The sequence below is a fragment of the Hyperolius riggenbachi genome, chromosome 2 (genome assembly GCF_040937935.1).
Source record: "Hyperolius riggenbachi isolate aHypRig1 chromosome 2, aHypRig1.pri, whole genome shotgun sequence".
In the NCBI taxonomy this organism is placed as follows: domain Eukaryota; kingdom Metazoa; phylum Chordata; class Amphibia; order Anura; family Hyperoliidae; genus Hyperolius; species Hyperolius riggenbachi.
In genome coordinates, this window is record NC_090647.1 from 449,503,462 (window position 1) to 449,530,875 (window position 27,414).

The 27,414-nt window shown below is 42.7% G+C and overlaps 1 protein-coding gene across 4 annotated transcripts in view; it reads left to right on the top strand.

Annotated features, from left to right (window-relative positions):
* Positions 1-27,414, top strand: part of MTMR4 (myotubularin related protein 4) — a 137,512-nt gene that overhangs the window by 24,413 nt on the left and 85,685 nt on the right. For 2 of the 4 annotated variants that reach the window (XM_068270040.1, XM_068270043.1), the window contains exon 1: positions 25,274-25,448. The exons of the other annotated variants lie outside the window; for them this stretch is intronic. In XM_068270040.1, coding sequence (XP_068126141.1) covers positions 25,401-25,448 — 48 coding nt within the window. In that variant the 5' untranslated portion in view covers positions 25,274-25,400. Of the gene's footprint in view, positions 1-25,273; positions 25,449-27,414 lie in introns of those variants that run through there. 4 annotated transcript variants of the gene reach the window in all.

The following is a 27,414-nucleotide window of genomic DNA, read 5'->3' on the forward strand; positions in this document are numbered from 1 at the left end:
TCCAGTAAATTTGTCTGAAGTCCACTAGAGCGATTTGGAAATCACTCAATCGCAACGCTGCTGTGGAACCATCCCCATAGGGTTCCACTGGTGCAGCACTTTGCCAAATGACAGCGATCAACAAGTGCTGCATAAAGCGCTGCTAGAGGGCCCCTGGCCTTTAGGACAGTTGAAGTGAGAGGGATATGGAGGCAGCCATATTTATTTCCTTTTAAACAATACCAGTTACCTGGCAGTCCAGTTGATCTTTCATGCAACAGTTGTGCGTGCTTGAAATAGAGGCACGAGGAGAGATGGGCGCAGGGTGAAGATGATATAAATCTAAACAATAAATACCATCATAAACCAAGCGCCAAGTGAAAACAAAAAAATATTAACAGTGGTAATGACGATAGTAAACATTGGTAAATGTTACTAATATTTTACTACAACTAAACCTAACCCTACTCTCTCACAGAACCCTCCCGCCTCCGATGCCTAACCTTAAAGCGGATCCGAGATGAAAAACTAACTATAACAAGTAACTTGTCTATATATCTTATCTAAAGTTTAGATAGTTTATAACAGCAAATATAGCTGCAAACAGCTTTAATAGAAAATGATTATTTCTTCCTGTGATACAATGACAGCAGCCATGTTGTTTGTAAACATTACACAGAGGCAGGCTTATCTGTATCTTGATCACTAAGCCGGTGAAAACGTTTTAATACTTTAATTCCCTATAAACTAAACAAGCCTCGCCCACAGCTCCGTTTGTGCCTTGGCACTGTAGCAAGGGCTTATGGGAGCTCAGTCTGGGCAGGAGGAGGAGGTTACTAGCCATTGATTTCAGAGACAGAGGGGAGGAGGGAGGAGGAGAGGGGACTAAATTTACACACAGGCAAGCTGATAGCATCTCCAACCCTCAGCCTGTGACAATGTGACAAACAGAAAATGGCTGCCCTCATTGTATCACAGGAATAAATAATCATAAACTTTTAAAGCTGTATGCAGCCAGATTTGCTGTGTAAACTATCTAAACTTTAGATAAAATATATAGACAAGTTACTTTGTTATAGTTAGTTTTTCATCTCGGATTAGCTTTAAAAAATCCCTTCCCAACGCCTAACCCTAAAACCCCCCTCACTGATGCCTAACCTTAAAGCCCTCCTTCCTGATCCCCAACATTAATCGCTTCCCACCCCCGCCGCAAATGTAAATACAAAAAATTATTTTATTTTTAAAAACTATATATTTTAAAATGATACATTTCAAAACAATAATTTTTAAAGACGAAAAATGTTGGTTGGTCTGGCCTGGCACCTGATGAATTTCTGCTTTTGGCGCCCACCAGATGATATTTGCATTGGCACCAATGGCTGAGCCCAAACTGTCCATTATGTGCAGGCGTCCAAATTACCTGCTTCCATCAGTAGTGTCTGAATCACACACCTGAAACAAGCATGTGGCCAATCCAGTTAAACATCTGATCTGCTGCATGCTTGTTTAACCCTCCTGGCAGTAACCCCAAACGTAGTTCGGGGTAAGCCACGCAGGAGGATTTCTCAGGCCCTGCTGGGCCGATTTGCATAATTTTTTTTTTTTGCTACCTGCAGCTAGCACTTTGCTAGCTGCGTGTGCACACCGATCGCCGCCGCTGCGATTCGCCGCTACCCGCCGCCCCCCCCCCCCCCCAGACCCCATGCGCTGCCTGGCCAATCAGTGCCAGGCAGCGCTGAGGGGTGGATCGGGAATCCCTTTGACGTCACGACGTCGATGACGTCATCCCGCCTGTCGCCATGGCGGAAGCCCTAATGGAAATCCCGTTCACAACGGGATTTCCGCACAGGCTTGATCGCGGGAGGCGATAGAAGAGGGTGGGGGGATGCCCCTGCACAGCGGCTATCATGTAGCGAGCCCTAGGCTCGCTACATGATTTAAATAAAATAAAAAAAAAAAAAACTGCTGCGCTGCCCCTGGCGGTTTTTAATAGACCGCCAGGAGGGTAAGGCCTGTGGCTAAAAGTATTAGAGGCAGAGGATCCGCAGGATAGCCAGGTAATTTGCATTGTTTGAAAGGAAATAAATATGTCAGCCTTTCCAGGGGCGTAGCAATAGGGGCTCTCTCTCAACTGCAGTATTAGCTTTCTATTGGTCCTGTGCTCATAATAATCACTTCTATAGATACTTGGAATGATAATAATCATTAACAAACTGTTCCCCATCCTTTTCTTGCACCTCTGACCACTGTAGCTGCCATTGGCAGGTTTTGGTGCACCGTATCAATTGTTATGTACAGAGTGCTTGGGGGGGCCCAATTGTAAAACTTGCATCGGGGCCCACAGCTCATTAGCTACGCCACTGTTAGTACTTGTCTGACTCAGGCAGATTCTAAACTTTTTGCTGCCTGTGTGTAGGTGGGTGGCTGAGTGCGGTGTCTAGGTGGGTGGCTGCTGGACGCTGATAGGGGGTGAATGGGGGTTGATAGGTGTACAGCTGAGTGCGGATGTGTAGGTCTGTGGCTGAATGCAGATATGTAAGTGAATGGGTGCTGATAGACATACAGCGGAGTGTAGCTGTATAGGTGGTTGGCTAGACACTGATAGGCGAATAGCTGAGTGCAAGTGTGTAGGTAAGTGACTGAGGCAGGGGTTACACTTGTCTTTCAGTTTCTACACTTTTCAGAAAACTGAAAGACAAGTGTGACCTCGTCAACAGCTAATGTAATTTATAGAGAAAACTGACAAATTGCGCAAGGTGTCAGTTTTTTTTCTGCGCGCGAATCTGCATTCAAGTGTGACCTAGCTCATTGATTAACATGAGTTCTCAGTTGAAAACTGTTTTTCTGTGCAGAAAATGCGCACGAAAGCCGACAAGTGTGACCCCTGCCTGAATGAAGATAGACGAGTGTGTGGGTGCTGTTATGTATACAGCTGAGTGCAGGCATCAGGGCCCACAGTGCATGTCTGTTCAGGTTATTTCACAGTGCTCAGTTGGGTTGCTGAATAATTCTGAATGTAAACGCTCATTCATTGGTTCACAGTACTATGCTGTAAAAAATTGTATTATTCTAACTCGCTGCGTGCAGACTTTGTATTAAAGTCTATGTCCAGTCTCCATTGCAGTTCACCTCTTTTTGGAGGTTGCTGATCTATTCTGTACAGCCTCAGTCACAAGAGTCCTGCATGCCAGTTTCCCAGGCTGTCCATACACCTTGCAATCTTCTGTACAATCATTCCAACATTAAGTACAAGGCCAACAGATAGGAGGTAGCTGAGAGATATTGATCAGGGAGTGCCTTTATACTACATCAGTGTGATACAGGAGTTTTATTGTACCTTCAGATTTCATAGTGTATGGTTAGTGGTTTACAAGGCGGTAAACCCCAGAGTTTTGGAGGAAGCATGACTGAGAGAAAAAGAAAGAAACCGTAACCAAGGATTGAACGTCATCCCAATTAGTAGCGGATACCCTCTTTCCTATGAGAAATCTTTTCCTTTTCTCAAATGGATCATGAGGGTGCTCTATATGGCTGATATTGTGGTGAAAACCCTCCCACAGATTGATGTCAGGACCATGGTTCTGACATCACACTGTGGGAGCCTTGTTGCATTGTGGGAAATAACAGCTGTCACCAACTGCCAAAAATGCATCATCTCCTTCCACAGACATCACCTGTCGACGGTAAAGATGTCACCATATGATAAATGTCAGAATGAAAATATGGTGAGGAAAGATTTGACAATGGGCAAACATTAACTAACTAAATAATTTATAAACAATTAATGTAAAAATTAAGCACTTTATTTCATTATGTTATTTTTACTGCAGTTCCTCTTTAAATACCACAACTTGTAGTGTTTGGCTGCAGTGAACACCCTCTAACTGACTGCTATGTGTATGAAAATGTTATATGCAGACAGTCCCCTAATTACAAACAACTCGAGTCATAACATTTTACAAACAAAATTGACTATGTACAAAATATACTGTACTGTTTTTTATTACATTCGTATGTACAGTGCCTAGCATACCTATAACAAGGCTGTGCTCCCTTTTCTTTCTTTTTCTCACTGTAAGGGTTAAAGTTCCTGGGCTCGGTTGACTGTTTGTATCCAGTCAGATTTTAAGCCTTCTACACACTCTTAAAGGGAAGGTTCAAGCAAAATAAAAAAATGAGTTTCACTTACCTGGGGCTTCTACCAGCCCCATGCAGCCATCCTGTGCCCTCGTAGTCACTCACTGCTGCTCCAGTCCCCCGCTGGCAGCTTGCCGACCTCGGAGGTCGGCGGGACGCATTGCGTACATTTTTACGCATTCCCGCTAGTGCAGGAACATTAACACATACATTTTTACGCATTACTGGTCCAATGCGTACATTTTTACGCATTGAACCAGTAATGCGTAAAAATGTATGTGTTAATGTTCCTGCACTAGCGGGAATGCGTAAAAATGTACGCAATGCGTCCCGCCGACCTCCGAGGTCGGCAAGCTGCCAGCGGGGGACTGGAGCAGCAGTGAGTGACTACGAGGGCACAGGATGGCTGCATGGGGCTGGTAGAAGCCCCAGGTAAGTGAAACTCATTTTTTTTATTTTGCTTGAACCTTCCCTTTAAAGTCTGCTGAAAGGGCCGATTAAGATCGCCCCAGCCAATAATAAGGTGTGTGTGTGTGTACAGAGACCTGCGATGCGCAAGCAATTCGCCCGACAGATCAACTCACCCCAGTGATGGCCGACTGCTTTGAAGAAGCCGTTCCCCCGCTCACCATGTGACCTCACTCATGCGCCATTCCATAGTCTCTCTGCCTCCCTACAGAGCAACATCCATCAAAGGTGTGTGTACACACTTTAGTGGACTTATGCTGGGTACACACGATGCGGTTTTTTTTGGTCAATCTGATCGATTTCCAATTCGATTCTGTTATCTTTTCTTATCTATTTCCATTCACTTCTATGAGAAATCGATCAGAAAAACTATCGAAAATAAGATCGGACATGTCGGAAATTATCTATCGATCCATCCATCTAATCTAACACAAAATTGTATGGTGTGTACCTAGCATTACAGTAATCGCTGTTAACCAATTACAGGCTATAAAATGCTGGCGGAGCAGAGAGATAATTCTGACTGAAGGGAATAGATAAAAAAGGTAATCATTTAGGGCCCATTCACACTTGTGCGTTTTCAGAGCGATTTCAGCTTTGCTGAAAATCGCTAGCGATTTGAAAAACGTGTGCACAATGAAAGTATATGGAAGTGTTCTCATCTAAGCGTTTAGCGATTTGCTGAAACGCAAACGCGTTGCATGCAGCGTTTTCTGAGCGATTCTGAAGCGATTAGCGTTTCAATAAAAGTATTTGAATTGAACTAGAAATCGCAAAACGCTAATCGCTGGAAAAACGCTCTCTATACAGTGAAAAATCGCTAGGAAAAACGCCAGAAAAACGCTCAGCGTTTTGCGTTAGCGTTTAGCGATTTCTAGTGTGAATGGGCCCTTAAGAGGGGGGTTGTAAAACCTCTAAAGCTGCCATAATTCAGCGGAGACGATAAATACTTCAATGTTTTTTTTGTTTTGTTATTTTTTAGCTTTTAAACATAAAATATGGTAAGACAACCACTATTTTGAACTATTGACCCTTTTTATCAATCCTCTTCACTCAGAATTGTCTCTCTACCTTCCAGATATTTTATAGCCTGTTACTATCAGTGACCGTTGCTATAGTCGAAAGCCTGGTACACACCTTTACATTTGATTGGCCAATGGTTGACCAATTTTAGTGCCTTCATGTAATATGAGATTTTGGATACTATGAGCTGATTGTGTAGGCAAACTCTCAAACCACCTGGAGGTGTTAAAATTGGTCTGTGATTGGCCTATCAAAATTGAGTGTTTTTAACTGGCTTTACCCAGGTCCCCTGAAGAGAAAGTGTCATTTACATACCTGAATTATTAACCCTTCCAGTAAGTAAAAAGCAACACAGCCTAGTTCTATGTAGTTTTGGTACTATACATACACATTTATCTCATCATTTTAAGTGTCGATTCATGTTCCCTTTCTTTCATAGTTTTTGTTGAAATTTGAAAAACAACTCAAATTGTACATAAAGGTACAAATAACATAGAAAGAACAGTGGGAGTAACTTATACATATATCATCACCTTATAGCTGATCATGTACCCTTTTTTTAAAGAGAACCTAAACCAAAAATAAAAAGTCAAAATAACCATACACAGGTCATACTTACCTCCTGTGTAGTCTATTCCTCAATCTCTTTCTCCTCTCCTGCATCCTGTTTGTCCACTCTGATCAATGGAATTCTCTGTTCTCCATCTTGAAAATGGCCATTACTCCATAACAGCCTCCTGGTCAGCACACTGTTAAACTGTAATATCACCCACTTGAGCCATAGGGAAACATGGACATTACCTTGCACATTCAGTTGTAACTGACAGCTGCTGATATATAAATGACAGCAACTGGTATATTTCAGTTCTGACAAAATATTGTCAGAACTGGGAGGGACCACTGTAGGAAGAAAATGGTGAGCTTCTGAGAGGAACTGACGATGAGGTTAGTACGTAATAGTCATTTGAAGCTACGTCATTTGTTTATTTTAAATAATTTTACTCACTACTTACTTTAAGCTCTAGTTCAGCCACCTATTTTGTTAGTAAATTTGCATTCAATTGCAATGTACAAGTTTTTGTTTGCGCATTGGATGTCTGTACTATTTGCCATAAGTATATTTAAAATGCCTTGATCCTGTAGCTCAATTTCCCATTCAGATGACTGTGCAATTTTATTTGACAAACTGCTGATCCAGACTTCTCTTTATTACATTTTTGCCCATGTGATATAGTGACGGAGCTGGGAGAAGGCAGTGGTTAGTATTTTCCCATGTGCACGGAACATCTGACTTCTACAACCAGTACAACAGCTGGGCACCATAGTCTACCTGCCTTCAGTGTGTGTGAAGATGCATTTAAAGAGGAACCGTAATGACATATAGTAGTATGCAGTAAAACATATTTAGGATACCCACTTTTACTTTAAATATCTTGGTTTTAGAATGCCTATAGCTATATATTGGTATGTAGCTCTGTAATAAGTAGTTTTAATATTTTAATCGAGTAATCTAGATATGTGATGATTTGAGCTCTCTGCATAGCTAGGGCCCAGCTATGAGGGGAAGGATAATTATCTATATTGGATGTGACGCGATTGAGATATCAAAGCTATAAATTGTATATGTGATATTGATAAGACTGATTGAAAAGAAATCTTCTATTATTTAGGTTAGGGTAACAAGGCTGGGTTGGTAATTCTATAGACAATAGGTCTGCTCTCAGGAATTCTTTGCTTAGAGAAGCAATGGTATGTATAGGATAACCATCCCAACCCCCCCCAGTCAGAAGTTTGTCAAACAGCTGTATCTCATTATGCCACTAGTCCAAAGCAGTACAATGAAGCTGTTAGAATACTGGCTTCAACCAGTTTGACCATGTGCTTTGAGATAGATGAAATTGAAGCAGCTAGGTATGGAAGTCAGCAAATAGAAACCATAGCATTATTTAATTAGACCAATCCAGAGATAGGATCGTAATGCATTATGGGAACCTCCTATTTCATTATGTAAGGAGTTTTAGGCGGGAATGATTCATTCCTGTTCCTCCCCTTGTCCCTTCTCTTTCACACTCACACATGCACACAGACACATCAGCAGACATGCAGACATACAAGCCAATACAATAAGTTTTTATTAATATACTTACAGATTACTCAGCAATCAATTTGTTCATCTTTTGTAATCATTTATAATGTAACTAAGATTTGTACCTTTATTGATTTATTTTTGAATATTCATGGAAGATCAATAATGTTAAATAAACAACCACATCCTTTTAAATGATTTACTCTGGTCTCTGAAAGACTTTGTTCTTAAATTAAAAATCCCACTTTTTAACAAGCTCCACCCTCCCATTGAAGCTTCGCCTAAACTGTTTATTACGTGGATCCCATAACCCCCCCCCCCCCCCCCCCCAGACATTCTAGGAGATCATAGATCTTTTCTACTGGCTTTAGAATTATCAGTAAAGTAACACTTCACAAAGATCACCTACCAGTACTAAAGATGTTGCTCCACTGAAAAATTGCAGATTGTAAATCAGGTAGGGGTAAGATTTTACAGCGTGCAAACACTGAAGAAATGATTTATAAGTGAATAATTAAGCCATTTTATCCATTGTTATTTTGATTACAGTTCCTCTTCAACCATCCCCCACCCACATTAGCTGCAGTGCTGTTAATCTCTCTCAGGGCTTTTTCACACTAGAGCCCGCTTACTGTGTTTTGACGCAAAGACGAAACTTTGCGTTAACCAAGGTATAATGTCCATAGACTGTCATTTTAGCTTTCGTTTCGGTGCATTGCGGTTCAACACACCCGGGAGTTTTTAATTATCAGGAGCTGGTGTTTTACCGTCGCTGATTGCGTCCCACCGCTGCATCCTGAGGACACGCCACTGGTTATTCAACGCATGCAGGAGCCGTTCTCCTGCACGCGTTGAATAGCCTGTTAGATGTGAAAGTGCCCTCAGCAGTGGGAGGAGGTGGGTGTGGTCATGTAATGCTGGGGAGCAACTCTCTCTCTGCTGGCAGTAAGGAGCTACAGGAATCGCCCAGCTAGGTATATTAAATATATTGCAAAAAAGACAAACCTGTAAAGCAAAGTTATTTGTGCATCACTGATAAGTACAAGTTTACAATCTTATCTGCTAAAAAATGGAAGACTACACTAGGGCTTTAAAGGGCAACTGAAGTGAGAGGGATATGGAAGCTGCCATATTTATTTACTTTTAAGCAATACCAGTTGCCTGGCAGCCCTGCTTATCCTCTGCCTCTAATACTTTTAGCCATAGCCCTGAACAAGCATGCAGCAGATCAGGCATTTCTGACATTATTGTGAGATCTGACAAGATTAGCTGCATGCATGTTTCTGGTGTGATTGAGACACTATGGTAGCCAAATAGATAAGCAGGGCTGCCAGGCAACTGGTTTTGTTTAAAAGGAAATAAATATGGCAGCCACCATATCACTCTCACTTCAGTTCCTCTTTAAATAAATATCTGAAATATAGGGTGGACAGGAACTGTCACCCTCCCCCGCAGCAATACCCCACAATCAGGTTTTCTGTTACAGTGATTTATGTGGTCCCAATGCTTTACTGCTGTCCATAAACTATAGCGAAATTGATTAGGAAGCAGTACGGCAGGGATTGACCTCTGTCAAACCATTCAAATACTGCGTGCCGAGTGAAGCGTTGCCGAATGTTTGCAACATTACAAAAAATTATCAATTCACAAACACGTCGTTGTTCAAGGGCGAGAGACATAATAGAGCACAAACAAGTGCTGCTTTTTTCACCTTCATAATGAACAGGGCAGGTATCTGGAGGAGACAAGTACAGTAAAATATTAATCATGCTGTAACCTTGATTTGTCAATCATTAACCCCTACCCTACATTTCCCTTTCATCTCCCACTATCACACAAAAGCCAGTTAGGTATTTGCGCTGAGGTGTTTATCCAGACAGTGGGAAGGAAAAAAAATGGTTAGCACAGTAATGACTGACACTCTACCTAGAAAGGAATTTTTATTTTTTTTATTTTTTTTTTTTTTTTACGGGTATGTGACCTGTTTACAAGCCTACATATTGCCACTATAACATCTTCATATTTACAGCCCAGCACCATTATATGATAGCTCAGTGCTCAGAACATCCAGTTGATACCTTTTCCAGACTAAACCATGTCTCTGCATATACAGATCTTGATTTTATAATGTTGTCTTGCAGAAGGAGGTTACTGCAGGTTTTGAGGGCATGGTTGTTTCTGCTGCTAGGCTCACCATTATAGGCCTGTTTTCCAGGGGAGGCTGAAAGCAGGGAATCAACTGCCTGTCAGCTACTCACTTTTACCGGTCGTGTGCTTGCTAGCACTCTAAGGGCTCGTTTCCACTATCGCGAATCTGCATGCGTCCAACGCATGCAGATTCGCACATGTAATGCAAGTGAATGGACCTGTTTCCACTGTAGCGTTTGCGTGGTGCGTTTTTATGAGCGGTGAAAAAACGCACAAAAGAGCCAACGAATTCGCCTGCTAGTGGAATGCATGCGAATCGCCGCTAATGTATTTAATAGGGAAATCGCATGCGTTTTTTTACGCGTTATTTTACGCGATTACGCATGCGATTCCGCATAGGAACCAATGTAAATTAACACAGGCAGTGACATGGTTAAAAACGCACATAGCCTAACCTATGCGAAATCGCATGCGTAATCGCGTAAAATAACGCGTAAAAAACCGCACCTGCATGCGATTTCTTCTGTGGTGGAATCCAGGCGATTCCGCACCGCTACAGTGGAAACGAGCCCTATAGCTTTTGGCTTCAGTTGTTTTATTGTCACACACCTGCAACAAGTGTTGCCATTATTATTATTTTGTATTTATATAGCGCCAACATCTTACGCATTGCTAAACATAGAACATATTCATGTCACTAACTGTCCCTCAAAGAAGGTTACATTTTCATCCCTAATATAGTCATATGTCCATTGTAGTCTAGGGCCGAATTACGGGGAAAGCCAATTAACGTATCAGTATGTTTTTGAAATGTGGGAGGAAACCAGAGAGCCTTGAGGAAACCCATGCAGACACGAGAAGAACATACAGACATTGTGCACATAGTGCCCTGGTTGGGATTTAAACCTGGGGACCCAGCATTGCAAGCCAGTGCTACCCACTATGCCACCATGCTGCCAGTGGACACCAACCAGAGTCAATGCAGAGTCAGGTTCACACTGCAAGATCTTCTTTTTAGCGCTAGTGAATTGAAAAGATCTTGCTAATGCAATGCTATGGGGGATTTTTATAAAATCACACTGCTCAAGTGAGAACAAACTCCTAGCATTGTATTAGCAAGAGCTTTTAAAATCACATGTGCTTAGACAAAGCTCTTGCAGTGTGAACCAGCCCTTAAAGCATCTGGTCTGCATGCTTATTCTGGGCTAGTGACTTAAAGTATTAGGCAGGGGTCACACTTGAGCAAATCCACAACATTTAGCTGCAGACAAAAAAAAACACATGCAGAATCGCATATAATGATAGTCTGTGGGCCTGCTGCATTTTCCAGAGGCCTATGCCTCTGCATAGCGTTAAAAAAATAATACAACTAGTGATACTTTACCGCACAAGGCATGCGGTTTTCCATACAAATCAATGGCTACTGTAAAAAAAAAAAAAAAAAAAGCTAGTTAAAACGCTCTGCAAATCGCACAATTGTGCAGCAAAACGTTTTCGGAGAATCATCTGAGATTCCCACAGATACATGTGTGATCTACTTAAAGCGGATCCGAGATGAAAAACTAACTATAGCAAGTAACTTGTCTATATATCTTATCTAAAGTTTAGATGGCTTACACAGTGAATCTAGCTGCAAACAGCTTTAACAGTATATGATTATTTCTTCCTATGATACAAAGAGAGCAGCCATATTCTGCTTGTCATTATTACACACAGGCAAGCTGCTCTGTATCTCTACCCCTCAGCCTGTGAAAACTCCACTCCCCTCTCCGCCCCCTTGCCTCTGAAATCTCAGCAGCGCCCGGCTAGTAACGCCGCCTCCTCCCCAGACTGAGCTCCCATGAGCACCTGCTACATTGGACTCAGATTGCCTAGGTGCTGGAGATGCTGTGGGCGAGGCTTGTTTAGTTTATAGGGAATTGGGGCATGAAAACAAAAAACAAAAAATTATTTGGCTTGAGGAATGCCCTTTAAAATATTTGTAGAGGGCACAATTATGAAATGTGCAAAAGTTTATCTCTGATCCATTGTAAGGGGCAGAGCATCAGCGCAGGAGTCATGCAACTGGCATTGTTAGAGAATGGCAGCCTTTGTATTCCTCTCACTTCAGTTTCCTTTCTCACTAAAAAAGGTGATTACTTAGCTGTTGGTGGGTAATTTGCACCTGCATCCAGAATAATGTTTATACATTGTGCATGGATGATATATACAGCATTGCACAGTGTTCATTTAAAAAAAAAATTCTGATTGAAAATGAGATCTACAGTACTGTATCAGTGGGAAGTGTTTTGTGGTAAACTTTTTCTTGCCCATAATGCGGCTCTCACTGTTGGGCAGGAGCTTCAAGCTGTTAAAGCCCAACTAAAGGCCAAGCTTATTATAGCACAAATGATTAACCCTTTGCCCGCTTGTACATACAGGGACTCCTTGCACAACTGCCAAAAACATGCCATGTCATGCAATTACAGTCTAACTAAGGTTAACCTGGTTCAGCACTACTCTGCTTGTCTCGGCTGCAGAGCTGTCGCTTTCTGTAGTGTAGGTCGCCTCCTCTCATCCCAGGCACCTATCTGTCTGTTCTGAAATTTCATGCAAGCTGGAATTATTTGCATCTTATATTTCCCATCTCTACTCAGAACAGACTGTATACAACTTGCAATTGGCACAGTACTTTTTGGGAAGTTCTGATTTCAAGCTGCATACAGTTAACCTCCCTGGCGGTGTGATTATTTCCAGATGTTAGGGTCTAAAAGCAAAGCAATTTTCTGTTCGTGAAAGCAAAGCAATTTTCTGTACGCTTTCAGACCCTAAGGCCTTGTTCACATTGCGTTCCGTTCACGTGTCCGTCCCGGTGGTTTTGTTTTTTTTGGGGTTTTTTTTTTCGATTTCAAGCGCTTGGGTGGGCGATTTGTTTTTGTGCTTAGCGTTTTTTTTTTTGTTTTTTTTTTACCCACTTCAGAACCATAGGGTTTTTTTTGCTTAAAAACCAGAGCAATTTTCACATTTCAGCGCTCCTCCCGTTCATTCACCAATAACTTTATTGCTACTCATCAGATGTAAATGATCTATATCTTGTTTTTTTGCCACAAATTATGCTTTGTGAGGGTGATATTTGCTTTTAGTAATTATGTTATTATCTGTGCATTTTAAAGGGAAAAATGAGGAAAAAATGGTACTTATCCGTTAGCCGGGCGCATCCGGCAGGTGGCGCTAATTACTATTCCCCCTCCAGGCCGACATGGATAGTAGGGAAAGCTGTAACTCTGGTGGAGTTTTGTCGCCACCTGCCGGATGCGCCCGGCTAACGGATAAGTACCGAAAAAATACACTATTTCTCCATTTCCATCCACTATAGTTTTCAAATAAACAATGTTACCATAGGTAAAACCCACACATTGTATTTGCTAATTTGTCCTGGTTATCTCAACATTTAAATAATGTTTCTAGTACAATGTATGGCGATAATATATTAGTTTCTGGTTTGTGTTTTTTGTTTTCTCATTGTACTCTATCAGTAATTAAAAGCCCTTATCTTCATGATTAACAGTAATACACTCTCATGGCATACATATTTTAAAAGCTAAGTCCCTAGGGTAACTATGTATTCTCTTTTCAATGCTGTCACTTTTTTTTTTTTTTTTTTTTTTACAAGTATTTATTTAGGGGTATAGAGTACATGAAGACAACAGTTTTATTGCTTTTCATTCAGTTTTCCGGTAAAAAAAATCACATGACTTAGCCCTCAGTTGTCAAACAACACAAAATCTATTCTCTCACTTGTCACGGTTAAAATGATACCCTATATACATAATCAGATAGCTTATTGGGCATACAGCACACTGTTTACCACAAGTACGTATATTTACTCCCCTGAGCTTCAGATGAAGTTTTGTGGGGAGTAGATAAGCGTAGCAAGGGATTCAAAGTGGTTAAAGCGTTTTTTCCTAGCGGTTTTGCAATTCACTCCCTTACGCAAGTCAAGAAGTGAACTCTTGGACCCGGAAAGTAATAAATACAATGTATTTATTCTTAAAGCGAGCGCATTCGCCTTAATGCGCGTTTTTGAACGCGTTATCCGATTTTCCTATACCTTCTTTTGAAGCGAAATCGCCCCGAAAATGGAACACTCACCACTTAATGCGCGTTTTTGAACGCGTTATCCGATTTTCCTATACCTTCTTTTGAAGCGAAATCGCCCCGAAAATGGAACACTCACCACTTTCCTAGCCGCACCGCGCACGACCCGTGCTCATATGAACCTTCTCATAGACATTCATTGGCCATGCGGTCAGGGGGCATTTTTGAACAAACGCAAGCGGGGTAAAAATCTGGAAACAAGCCCTAAAACCAGGAAAAAATCATACCACAGAGATCTGCAGGAGCCCAGCACTTACCTCCCTGGGATCCAGCGTTACCATTCTGCCTCCATTCTCCAGGCTCGGGGTTACTGCTCTGAGCTGTGGTTTTCCAGGATTACCGACAGGGAGGTTAATATGCAAGCTAAAATGATTTGCATCTCATTGGCTATCACTAGTTCTATGTTGTGACTTCTCCCAAACATCCAGCTAGTAAAAGGGGCCATACACTGGTCCAATTTTTTTTGTTGTTGTTGTTTTTTTTTGTTATGCGTTTTTTTTTTTTGATCATTTAATTGGTACTAGAAATCAATGCCATAAAGTATTCCAAATCTATTGATTCTCATCCAAAATGAAGTCGATTGCGCTGGATGGAAGATTTTGATTGGCGGTGGGTGGGAAGTGTGTCTCCAGCTGCGTTTGTTTTGGCAACCAGCAGCAGCGGAGCTTACTCTCAACTGTCCGCCAGCACTTCCTCCCCTGTCTTCTCTCTCTATTGCTGGGACTTCTGCCTGTCTCTTCACTCCTGGTGAGCTGTGTGTCACATGACAAACACTAGAGGCCTCTAGTGATCATGTAAGGTGTGTGGCACATGCCTTATAGCTACCCGGGAGTGAAGAGACAGGAAGAAGCCCCAGTGGTGGAGAGAAGACACGGGGGGAAGTGCCGGTGGACAGGTGAGAGAATTTGCTGCCCCTACAATCTGCATGGCTTGGAGCAGTGCACACAGATTTTTCAATCACTGTCATGCTGAAATCTATTAAAAATCTGTTTACAGTGCGTGAAGGGGCCACATGTGGTGGTCACATCCTGAGGGAGGAGGCCACAGGTACCACACACCACCCACTCTATAAAAAAAAAAAAATGACAGCTCTGGTTGGTAAGGCATGCAGGGCAGTGCTATACATGTTAGCACTAGCCGTGCTGTCTGTTTTTAAGTCCTATGTTTAGTTTGTTGTTTAATGTGTTCTAGTTTGGATTTTTCATGTAGTGCTAGACCTCTTGTGCATTTTAAATGGACGTTACAGCAGAAGTAGTGTAGGAAAATTGATTATTTTTCCACCAGTGCTCTGCAATGCAGCACTGTGTTTTGAACAGCCTACAGCTCTATAGATGTAGTAGATAAAGAGGCAGCACTAATGCTAGGCATACACAATACAATTTGTGGTAGATTTCAGATACTGATCTTTACTTGCCTACCTTGTTGCAGCAGTAGATGTTAGATTTCAGTCCAAAATCTTGTTTAATATTGATGGCACTGTCACTGCTGCCAGCTTAGTACTGCTGGATGCCCTGCAAGTCTATGCAAGTGGCACTTGTGTACAGCTCCCACCCATTGTGCCATTTTCTGCACGCCACGAGAATCTTCTAAGAAAAGGCAGGTCCATTCGATATGCAGTCAATATTTCTATTCTAATATCAAACAAATTACTATAATATTTATAATTTTAGTTTTTTTTTTTTTTTTTTTTTAATTCAATCTGTAACCCTTCCCAAGCCTTTGCCGGACTACGTTTAGCCGAATGTCAAACATAGTCCAACACAGGAAAAATAGTTGCCACTAGGTGGTGCTGTTGATGGCACAGCGTGGGCTCCTTTGGATCAAATTGTCGGTCTAATGATCGCCACCAGTCCTATCCTCCATCCTTGAGGCATCTTGCACACTACATGTGGCTCTGTTTTGTTTGTTTTTATACGACCCGTATTTTTTTTTTTTTTTTTTTTTTTTTTTTTTTTTTAAACATCTGCTCTGCATGCTTGTTCAGGGTCTACTACTAAAAGTATCAGAGGCAGAGGATCAGCAGGACAGCCAGGCAATGTGCATTGTTTAAAAGGAAATGCATATGGCAGCCTCCATAACCCTCTCACTTCAGGTGTGCTTTAATATCCCATGAGATGTCAGCAGACGTCTGACCGCTGCTAGCTTATACAGAACATTACTCTCATGTCTGCCCAAGTCCATCTGGAAAAAAGGAGATCATTTCTCACTTAATATGATTGATAACTCAAATATGGATCAGGATGGCATAGTATTTCTATAGATTTTGATTAGATGTTTTTTATCTAGTTAGACAGCTGGCTTTTTCATGCATCTGCACAGATTGCCAGTGTTCTTCCTATTGAATGCTGCCGCCATTGACACTTGGAAGTCTTCCTCCAATTCCCTGCACATGTTTGAGATGCTCAGAGCTTCACAGAGATGTCAACATTCAGACACGTTAAACAATAATTAATAGTTCAGCTATCCAGGCAGTGCAGCTGCTTTTCTGACATTTGATTGGCCGGGTGTCACAGTGATTTCAATTGCACCTTTTACATTCATAATCTAAATATTGGTGTACACTTTAAATGGGTATTCCCTCTGTGTATCTACTGTCTTTTCACATAATGAACAGTGCAAGTCTGCACAAACACGCAGTTCAATAAAACGTCCAGACTATGCTAACCAGGAAATGCTATAAAGAAATACAAGAAGTCACTGGTTAAAAAATTATGTGATAATATTTACATAGGAACTGTAGGATTGTTGAATTTGTATGCAAGTCGTAACACTGCCCCCCCCCCCCCCCCCCTTGTGCCTCCAGTGTCCCCATTTGTTATTCTGTGCCTCCAGTGTTGCCATTTGACTCCCTGTGCCTCCACTGACCCCCTTGTGCCTCCAGTGTTGCCCTCTTTCCCAGTGTACCTCCGCTGAGCCCCCAGTGTGCCACCGCTGTCCCCCTCTGTATCCTACATTGTGTCTTCACTGTCCCCCCCCATTGTACCACTAGGATCCTCCTCTAAATGTACTCACTGCTGAAAATGTCCCCATACAGCTCAAACCAGTTCTTTGCGCTCTTCGTCTTCTACTCTTTTTGAGTGTGGGTGATGTCATTGTGACATCATCTGCTTATGATGTAAAGCTGTAAAATGCAACCCTGCTCCAGAGTACTGATTTATTGTTGATTTGTGAGAGGTAATGGCTTGTGACGGGTCTCTGCTATTAAGCTTCTCACACACCTACAAGGACAGTCACCCGGCAGGGATCGGGACTCAATCCCTTGTGTGGCAGTTCGTGTTTGAGCCTTTGGCCAAACCGAGAGTTTTATCAGCTCTGTTTGGTTATGAGTCACACTATAGTTTTACTGGAGAAAAACTTTTGTAAAGCCCAGGATTATTAACCATTTGCTTACATGGAAAGGCTGACTAGTGCATTCTCCCAGCTCCTCCCACAATACCTCAAGAGGGGATGAGTTTGGACAGCTCACAGGCATCTGTTCAAACCAGCGGTTGTCCACTGGGGCCCCTCCCATGTGTCTTCTCTCCATGCTGCAGCACTCCTCCCTGCATCTTCTCTCCTGGGGCACCTGGCTGCATAGACGCAAGACCTTAAGTGTTTGGCCATTTTAGTGTCAGGCATCCCAGGAGAAAAGATACTGGGAGGAGCACTGTGGCATGGAGAGAAGACACAGGGAGGCGTGGCGGTGGAACAACTGGGGGGGGGGGGTACATTAGATGGGGGAAACCTGGGGGACTGGCAGATGGCAGATCTATCCTCCATAGATCTGCGCTCCTATCCTCTATTTGGGAAAATGAGCTTCTAAATGTCATGTATCAAATGTGGTTGTAGCTGAGGAATAAGGTGCTTGGGTCCAGTCCAGCTGCTGGGAGGGGTCAGAGTGTAATGTCGCTTTTTTGCTCTGAGCCCAGAGTTCAGGTTTAATTATCAGGAGTGGAATGGAAATCCACAGTGAACAGCTAAATGCCAGCAGATACTAGCTTGGCATTTTATACAGTATAATTAAGCACAATTAAAACATTAGCCCTTTGAAACGCTGTAATTGTATCTCGATCATCAACTTGGCTAATAAGTTACTACAGTATGAACCTTACCACTGGTATTTCTTGATAGTATAAGGATAAAATCACCAATCTTGGCTGAAGAATATTACTTTGGCAGCCTGAGTACAGTGAGGACATTTTTCTGCAACGACGGGCCCCTTATGCCGCTTTTAGGTGCGGGTTGAGGGGGGTGTCTTTTACGGACCGGCAGATTAATTTTGCCTGGGGGCCCCATAGTTAATAGAACCACTCCTGCTGGTGAGCCTACAAGTCGTGCAAATTGGAAATCTATAATCTGTACAGACTAAACTTAAAGGGGAACTGAAGAGAGAGGTATATGGAGGCTGTCATGTTTATTTCCTTTTAGACAATACCAGTTGCCTGGCAGCCCTGCTGATCCTCTGCCTCTAATACTATTAGCCATAGCCCCTGAACAAGCATGCAGCAGATCAGGTGTTTCAGACTTATAAGTCTGATCTGACAAGACTAGCTGCATGCTTGTTTCTGGTTTTAATCAGATACTACTGCAGAGAAATAGACCAGCAGGGCTGCCAGGCAACTGGTATTGATTAAAAGGAAATAAACATGACAGCCTCCATATACCTCTCTCTTCAGTTCCCCTTTAACATTTGCAGGGGGCTAATCAGATTTGGGAGCACCTGCCAATTCATTTGACAGCTCCCAAATATGATCGCCCCTGTAAAGTTTTGATTATAGCCCCTGCAATTTCTGGTTTACATGGAACCATACGTTGCAGTTTCAGTGAGTTATATGCTCATCCATATTGGGGGTTAAGAATATGTTGTGGTAAATCGGTTTCATGTTATCCTTTTTTTTTTTTTTTTTTTTTGGGACCATTTTTTGTAAATTCAGTTTCTCACAAAATGCTTTGAAAGACTTTTTTTTGTTGGGAGGTCATACGTTGGAACCAACAAGCAAGTTGTGAGACTGTGTGCAGTGTATTTGAACTCTGCAACAAGTGATCAGTTGGAAAATGCTGTTAATCTGTTTGAGCTCTCAGACTGAGTTATATATACTGTACTAGATGGAGAGAAGCTACTGGTTGGTTTTGACCCTCAGTCACTAAGTAACCTCACTGTTTGGTTGCTTGAGAATGCTTTGTTAGCAGTGACAGTTGCCCATTGCTTTCCACTGCTGATCTACACCTTTCTGCTCCTCCCATATAGTAAGCAAATGCAATAGTTCAAGTAAAGTTTTTATTCAACACCCCAAACCCCCCCCCACCCCCCTTTCAGTTTTTTTTATGAGCTAATCAGGTGTGGCAGCTGCTTTTTAAGTTCAGTCAAATTGCGTTGCTACCCTATTCTCCTCCCTCTTCCACTATATCGCTTATAGTTATATTGGGGTAGGGGGGGGATATTTTGGTGGGAGAACAGACAATCACTTTCTTTTAGCTCCTCAGTGACAGAGTTGGAGAGCTGCCTTGTCTAATCTCTGCCTCTCTCCACAGGTCAATCACCCCCTCCATTGACCCTTATAATAAATGGGATGAGTGGCATGCCAGCCGTGGCACCTTCCCTTATCCTATTGGGAGGAGTGTTTAATGGCAGCTCCATCATGCATTCCCCATCCTACAATGCAGCACAGCACATGGGGATTTTATAGAGTAACCTCTGACCAGACCTTAATAAAGATGGCTACTATTTGTAATGCTGCACTTTTGCCAATAGCATAGTGGGATGGGGAAGAAGGAATAGCGCTAACCATTGTTGAGCTTGCTTAATAAGGCATGCTGCTGGTTAAAAGGAACCTAAGGTGAGAGACATATGGAGGCTGCCATATTTTTCCTTTTAAACAATACCAGTTGCAGTCCGATACCAGTTTTAGCCAGGGTCGATGGCTAAAACTACTAGTGGCAGTGGATCAGCAGGAAAGCCAGGCAATGTGCACTGTTTGAGGCCCCTTGCACACTGGATGCCTTGCTTTGTACCGTGTTACTTTCCCCTGCCGCAGCTCGTCGTAAGGGACATGCAAGTCTATAGAGACTTGGATAATGGACGCGATGTGACGCGGCACAACGGAAGTATCCAGATCACCACAATGCCATCGTAAACTCTGCACCACGTCACATTCACGTCACGTTACTGCATGAACCTTGCCTACCGCATTAGTCATGCAGTAATGCAGGTCAGTGGGCGACACAGTGAGAATGAACGACAGGAACGCGGTGTAGGGCGCATGTAGGGACCCACGGGAATCCCAGTGACATCTTTCCTGCCCAGCAGGAAATATGTCACTGAGCGGGGCGAGCACATGCCCTTGTTGCAGCACTGTAGTGCATGGTCATGAGCCAGATTTGTGCAGTGGTAGGCGGCCTTTTAGGTGTGCTACCGGCCTGAAAAGATATGAATATGTCAGCCTCCATATATTTCTTACCTTGGGTTCCCTTTAATTAATTTGCAGCCCTTTGCTAAGTTTCTGTTCAGCCCCACTAATTCAATTTCGTGTAGATTATAAAAGTGTTATAATTGAATGAAATGTTAATCTTTAGTGCCTAGTGAATGAACAGGTCTTGGTTTTTAATCATTTTTCATTAGATTTGATGTCTGTGTGGAATCGCACATCAAATGTATTAAATAAATATTGTAGTGTAGGGTACCTTAAAGTATTCGCAGAGCATGCCGGCGGTTCGCACACATGGCTGAACTGCGTAGGAAAGATGCTGTCAGAAATTCTCACACAACAAAGCTGCACGGGGAAGATTGTGATTGGACTGACATTTTAAGGAGTTGAAATATGCTAAGAATCTAGCAGAGCAATTACCTCATCCATATACTTGTCACTGGCCTTAGTCTTATATTGTTTCATTGAGCAAAACCTGCATACACATCCACTGAGCCCATAATTCTTGGCTCTGCACACAAAACGATTCCCGTATAAGTAGAACATGAAAGTATGAGATCTGAAGTCACAAGAGACCAAAGCTCTTCCATGTTGTAACTCTGTAATACCATTTTTTTCAGCTTTTTGTAGCTGTGGCGGAAGCAAGGTGTCATATCTGTCAGTGTGTGGTTTTCTTTGCATTTAATTATCACCTCTAGAGCAGGGCCATGGTAAAGGTGTACAGCAGTTGGATTGTTCTATAGAGGATCTCTGGGGAGATGAGTTTTCAGGCTTGAGGAATGAGGATGTGTGCTTTGTCATGTAGATTGTGATACACTGGTTTACCATAGCTGCATTCCTATGGATGATGAGCACTGCAGCCTTGGAAATCCATTTACTAGGATAATGTCCTCTCACTGCGCCTGGCTAATGTGGGAACCTTCAGAATATAGCCTTTAAAGTGGATCACGCTGGCATGCACTCCAGGCATCATCATATAGAACTTGTCATTGCTTAAGTACGGTTATTCTATTTTCATATCACGAGTGCCTCAAGATACTTTTCTCTGTAACCATCCCTTTAAAAAAATATATATACCGTATATATATTTGCCTTTTATTAAAACAAGCCTAAACTGAGAGGGATGTGGAGGCTGCCATATTTATTTCCTTGGGCAGCATGGTGGTGTAGGGGTTAGCGCTCTGGCCATGCAGTGCTGGGTTCCCTGTTCATATCCCAGCCAGGGCACTATCTGCACAGTTTGTATGCTCTCCCTGTGTCTGCGTGGGTTTCCTACGAGCATTCCGGTTTCCTCTCACATCCCAAAAACCTATAGAGAAGTTAATTGGCGCTAGACTATGATGCATACACTACAGACTACACGACAAGACATATAACTGTGTTGGGGATTAGATTGTAAGCTCCTCTGGGACAGTTAAGTGACAAGACAATCTACTCTGTACAGCGCTGCAGAAGATGTCGGCACTAAATTCTAAATAATAATAATACAATACTAGTTGCCTGGCCGTCCTTTCGAGCTTTGTGGCGTCAGTAATGCCTGAATATAACACACCTGAAACAAATATGTGGCTAATTCAGTAGCATGTCAGTCAGAAACATCTGATCTGCATGTTTGTTCAGGGTCTATGGCTAAACATTTTCTAGGCTGAGGATAAGCAAGACTGTCAGGCAATTTGCATTGTTTAAAAGGAAATAAAATATGGCAGCCTCCATATCCCTCTCACTTCGGATCTCTGCTGTGATCTTCACACATGATATGCATGGTTGATGAAGTTGAGGGGCAGAAATACTGTTTTATACCTGTTTGGGTTAGAGGGAAGGGTACATTGTATACCAGTAGTAAGGTGCCCACTAATGATGCGATCTTGATTGTACAATCTTACCAAATCTATACAGTAGAAGGGTAAACTGAGAGAATATACTTCAGATGGATAGTTTAGGTAGTCCCTCATATTACATAGAAGTGGTAAGATTGTACAATCAAGATTGTATCATTAGTGGCCGCTTTAGTAGTTAAACATTTTAATCTGACATTAGCAACTACTTTTGTGATTTCTTTTGGAAAAGCTAGCCATACAAGTAACCATTCTTTTCTGGCAGATTCCATCACTTACATGAAATCTGCTGGACTGCCTCGACATATCTGATCAATTTACCTTCAAACGATTTTGAGCAGCCTATCGATTGAAAGTCTGAGCTGACATGTTGGAGCATCTCTGTGCAAAAGGCCAGAGCAGTGGGGCACTAGGTGGCACATGTGGTTGCACTGCACTGCATAACACTTGCAGTTGCATCACTGCTCAAAAGATTTCTGCTAAAATTTGTGGGCAGTTCATTTTGTGGGGGTGATAGCCAGGGATGTGCTGTGTTGTGGAAGGGAGGGGTCAGTTTGAAGCCCACTTAACATCAACTGGCAGCACGGTGGCGTAGTGGTTAACGTTCTCGCCTTGCAGCTCTGGGTCCCCGATTTGAATCCCAGCCAGGTCAACATCTGCAAGGAGTTTGTATGTTCTTACGTGTCTGCGTGGGTTTCCTCCGGGTACTCCAGTTTCCTCCCACATCCCAAAAACCATACAGATAAGTAAATTGGCCCTAGACTATGATGCATACACTACACAGACATATGTCTATGGTAGGGACTAGATTGTGAGCCCCTTTGAGGAACAGTTAGTGACTAGACAATCTAATATGTGCAATGCTGCGTAATATGTCGGCGCTACCTGGTGGCATTTGGGGTAGGTGCCCACTAGCCCTAATGATTGCTGCAGTGTGGGGAAATCATGATTGCTGCATTGAGAAAGACCGCTCTACACATTTACTGCATTTTTAGACTTGAATTCTCCCTTTTTATAAAATCCCCTCTCCAGGCATACATCTGACTAGTCCTGTGTAGGCCATGAGTGTTTATCAACATCATGACTTGCTGATGGCTTGACCTGGTTAGGAGTGCCTACACCAGCCATTCTCTGCAGCCAGACTTTTATTGCTGCAATATAACAAAGTTCAGTCTGAGCCCTGTCACTTGGCGTCTTAAGCAAAGCAAGCTGCAGCCCCACCTACAGGTTCTGCTGTCAAGCCCTCTTTTGTAGTTGCTTCAAGTTATGAGCCCAGATTATCAAGATTTTAGCTGTAGAAGCCTAATTTCTCACACTTCAGCACTGATTACTAAGCTGTTGGATGGTATGCTGTATTTACATCTGTCTGGAAACAGGTTTTAAAGATCACATTCAGACACAGATTTTTATACACTTTAATAGAGCATTGCTTTGGTTAGATTATGGAGAAACTGGTTTTGCTTAAAAAAAAAAGTTTTTGCAAAACGAAATGGGCTAACCTGTTGCATGAATTTCCAGCTTCTCAGCAATCTTGAGCCTTAAATCTAAGTCTGTTCACTACCCCACTCCAGAGGAGTTAGTGAAAAGTGCCATGGAAATTTCTACTTCATGCACTTGTTATCTGGAATGTGGATGACAGGTACACTTTGCCAAAGCAAATTGATCCTTGTCTTTGCATCAACCACTACAATCCAACCAGTTTCCGATTGGACAGTAATCCGCTGCTTATTGATTTAGGTTGCAATTGACGGATCAGGTCACGACCAGCAGGCATCCTATAAGATAGAGGGGCCTCTTTTTAGGAACTTAAGGGGGAGATTAGGTTTAGGCAGTGGGTGGGGTGGTTAGAGTTAGGCACCTCCAGTGGGGTTAGGCATTAGGTGGGGGTGTTAGGGTTAGGCACCTCCAGGTGGGTTAGGGTTAGGCATTAGGTTGGGGGGGGGGGGGGTTAAGGTTATGTACGTAAACTGGTTGGTTCAGGTTGGGACAAGTGCTAGGTAGGGCACAATAAAATATCAGTAATTCACATTACCGATATTTTGCTACCCTGGCACCCAGCTGATGTTGCGCTGCGGTAATACATACTAGTAATTGACCCACGCATGGTTGGCCCACACAAGTAGCAATTTCTCAGTCAAACTTCATCAAACTCAATTATACCAGTTGAATGCAATCAAATGGCATTAAATGAAACCACACACAAACAATTTTAAACATTCCCATTCATTTTAATTACTACCCAACAAATGATTAAAGCGTACATTGAATTGATCAAATCCGCTTAGAGACAAACGTTCACTTTTCCATTGGCGCCACATGGGCTAATTCACACAGTCTGTTAAGGGTCATACCTTCGTGTCCACAGAGTTTGGTCACAGCATTGGTGAAGTATTGTGCAGCATTTACCATATGTTTATTATTGCTTGTCACTTGCTGAATGGGTACGGAGTTGTTTGTGCTTGGAGGAGGGGCCGCTGCTGCTTATGACCTCTGGAATGCAGAGCAATGACAAACTAACACAGTGTATATGACAAGTGTTTTGAACGCAAACCCCTGTACAAATCTGTTGTGGTCACTAAACTAAAGCTAAAGTACATGAATGCTGCACACGTCTGCCCCAATACTGAACAAATTGTGTACTATTAGGAGTTCCTGTACACAGAACTGTCTGTCAGCAGGTGACAGTTCCTTGATGAATAAATTGCCAGGAAAGTCATCAGCTGATCCTCCATGTGAACTGGTGAATAAATAAATAACATCCTATTAGCCCAGTTCCCATTCACCATGGTCACAGTATATGGTACTTCCTTTCTGTGGTAATTTGTGCTTAGTTATGAGAGAGTTACCCGGACAGGAACTGCATTCAGGTGTAGCACATTCCTGTCAGGTTTGTTTATTTTGCCCTCAGTTAGGTACATTTTAACTGAGCATGTTGCTGTTCTTGTACAGGCCTGCTTATCTGGCAGATGGGAGGGGGTGTGTATGTGTCTGAGTCCATGCCAGAGGAGGAGGCATCAAGCAGCACAGACAGCTGAAGCACCTGCTCCTCCCTCCACCTCCTCCCTTTTTTTTCTCTGTGCGATGGAGCGGCCGCAGTGAGCTGGCTCTGGGTGCAGAAGCAGAAGAGAGACGCGATGGTTACACGGGCCCAGCCCTTGTGTGAGAGCTGCGGCCCCTGCCAGCATGACTGAGCCCTCACCGCGCCCTCACTGCTCCGTGCTCAGCTGCTTTGTGAGTCTCTTAAGCTTCTAGGAGGTGGTTTGGGTGGGCTTCAGCATTGAAAAGATCAGGGATGCTTATGTGCCGGGGGAGGGGTTGCCGGGGTGATGAGGACCTCTAACCTGTCAATGAAATAATTTGACTTTGGGTAGCAGAGGGCAGGCTTTCCCAATCCCAGCATCCCAACTGTGGCGTATTATAAAGGGAATATGAGCTGTTATGTATTTTTTTTCATGTGTTCAAGGGACTTGAGTGGTCTTGACAGTGGGTACTTGCATGCCAGACTGCTTCTGTGTATTGTACAGACTGAACAGTTGTGGAAAATCCTTTGTAACCACTCCCTTGCTGGGGAAACCCTGGCTGTAGATGTGAATGATAATTGTGTGCTGATGCTGTACACAGTGCAGATTCCCTGCATGTCGCTGTCTCTGGGATCCCCAGCAGCTCACACAGCAGTATGAGGCACATGTTAATGATCTGGGGTTGTTAGTCGCAGGACATAGTCATTAGACAGGGCGCTGTGGGAGTGGCAGTAGGTTGTGAATAGTGTTTTTATTTTAGTACATCTTTCTGTTGCTTCTCACATATCCCTTCCCAGGGATATAGTGTTCTGCCTGTGCACGACTGCTGGAACTGACGAAAGTACGTGGCATTTTAATGGTGCCGAGGTCTTACCTGGCTAGGCCCAGTGACAGAGGGCTCTCTGTTTTCCAAGTACATCGTCACTTAGCAGATGGGCTGTTTAGATGTAGGTGGCATGAAAGTGATGGCATCGAAAGGGCGCCACGTAGCCATGTATACAGTCATTATCTCATCCGTTATACGTCTTCGTGTTGCACTTTGTTTTATTATGTTTTAGCAATCAATAGACTTATTTAAGTGGACTATAAATTTAGGTGACCTATTTTGTTTCTTAAAGGGAACTCGAGGTGGTAGGGATATGGAGGCTGGCATGTTTATTTGCTTTTAAATAATACACATTGCCTGGCTGTCCTGTTGATCTTCTGCCTCTAGTACTTTAAGCCATAGACCCTGAACAAGCGTGCAGATCAGATGTCTATGGCAAATCTGACAAGATTAGCTGCATGCTTGTTTCAGGTGTGTGATTTAGACTGGCCAGAAAGATCAGCAGGACAGCCAGGCAACTGGTATTGTTTAAAAGGAAATAAATATGGCAGCCTCCATAGGTCTCACACCTGGGTTTCTTTTAAAAGCTTAGCTATAGACTAGCATCTTACCATGTGCATTTCACTGTAAAGTTTAGTGACCAGGATTTTGTTGTAAAAATATTTGAGTTCATTTACAAAAAAATAATGAAAGAAAAAAAAATGTGTTACTAATAGTAACCAACATAGACCTTACTGGTTGCTATAGGCGGCTGCTTCTCTTTTGCTCAGCATTTGTTGTTAATCAGCCTCACTGTGATCTGTGTTGTGCATTTACTGTGGTGGTTTACATTTTATAGCAACCCTGTCAGTGTTCAGGAATCTAGCACACCTGGATCATAGTCATGCAGCCTTTATGTTTCCACTTTTCATTCACATTTAGAAGCAAATCTGCCCTCAAGCATAAATACCTGTCTGGATGAGCAAGAGGATGTCTGATGCAATTAGTCATTGTCAGAATTCACAAGCTACATACTAGTTCCATGCTGGCCTTCTTACAAGAATGCTGTGCAAGATCTTCAGTCTGCTGGAAGTAGTTTGCAGATTGTGAGTATGGCAGCCACACATCAGACACAGATATGAGGCTGCCATATTTATTTCCTTTTAAACAACCTGGCAGTCCTGCTTGATATTTCGTGCATCAATAGGGTCTGTGGCTAAAAGTCTGTGAGGCAGAAAATCTGCTGGACAGCCAGGCAGTTTGCATTGTTTAAAAGGAATTCAATATGTCAACCTACTTATTCTTCTTACTTTTAGGTGTGCTTTAAAAAGGACAACGGTCCTGCAAGGGATATGGAGGCTGACATATTTAT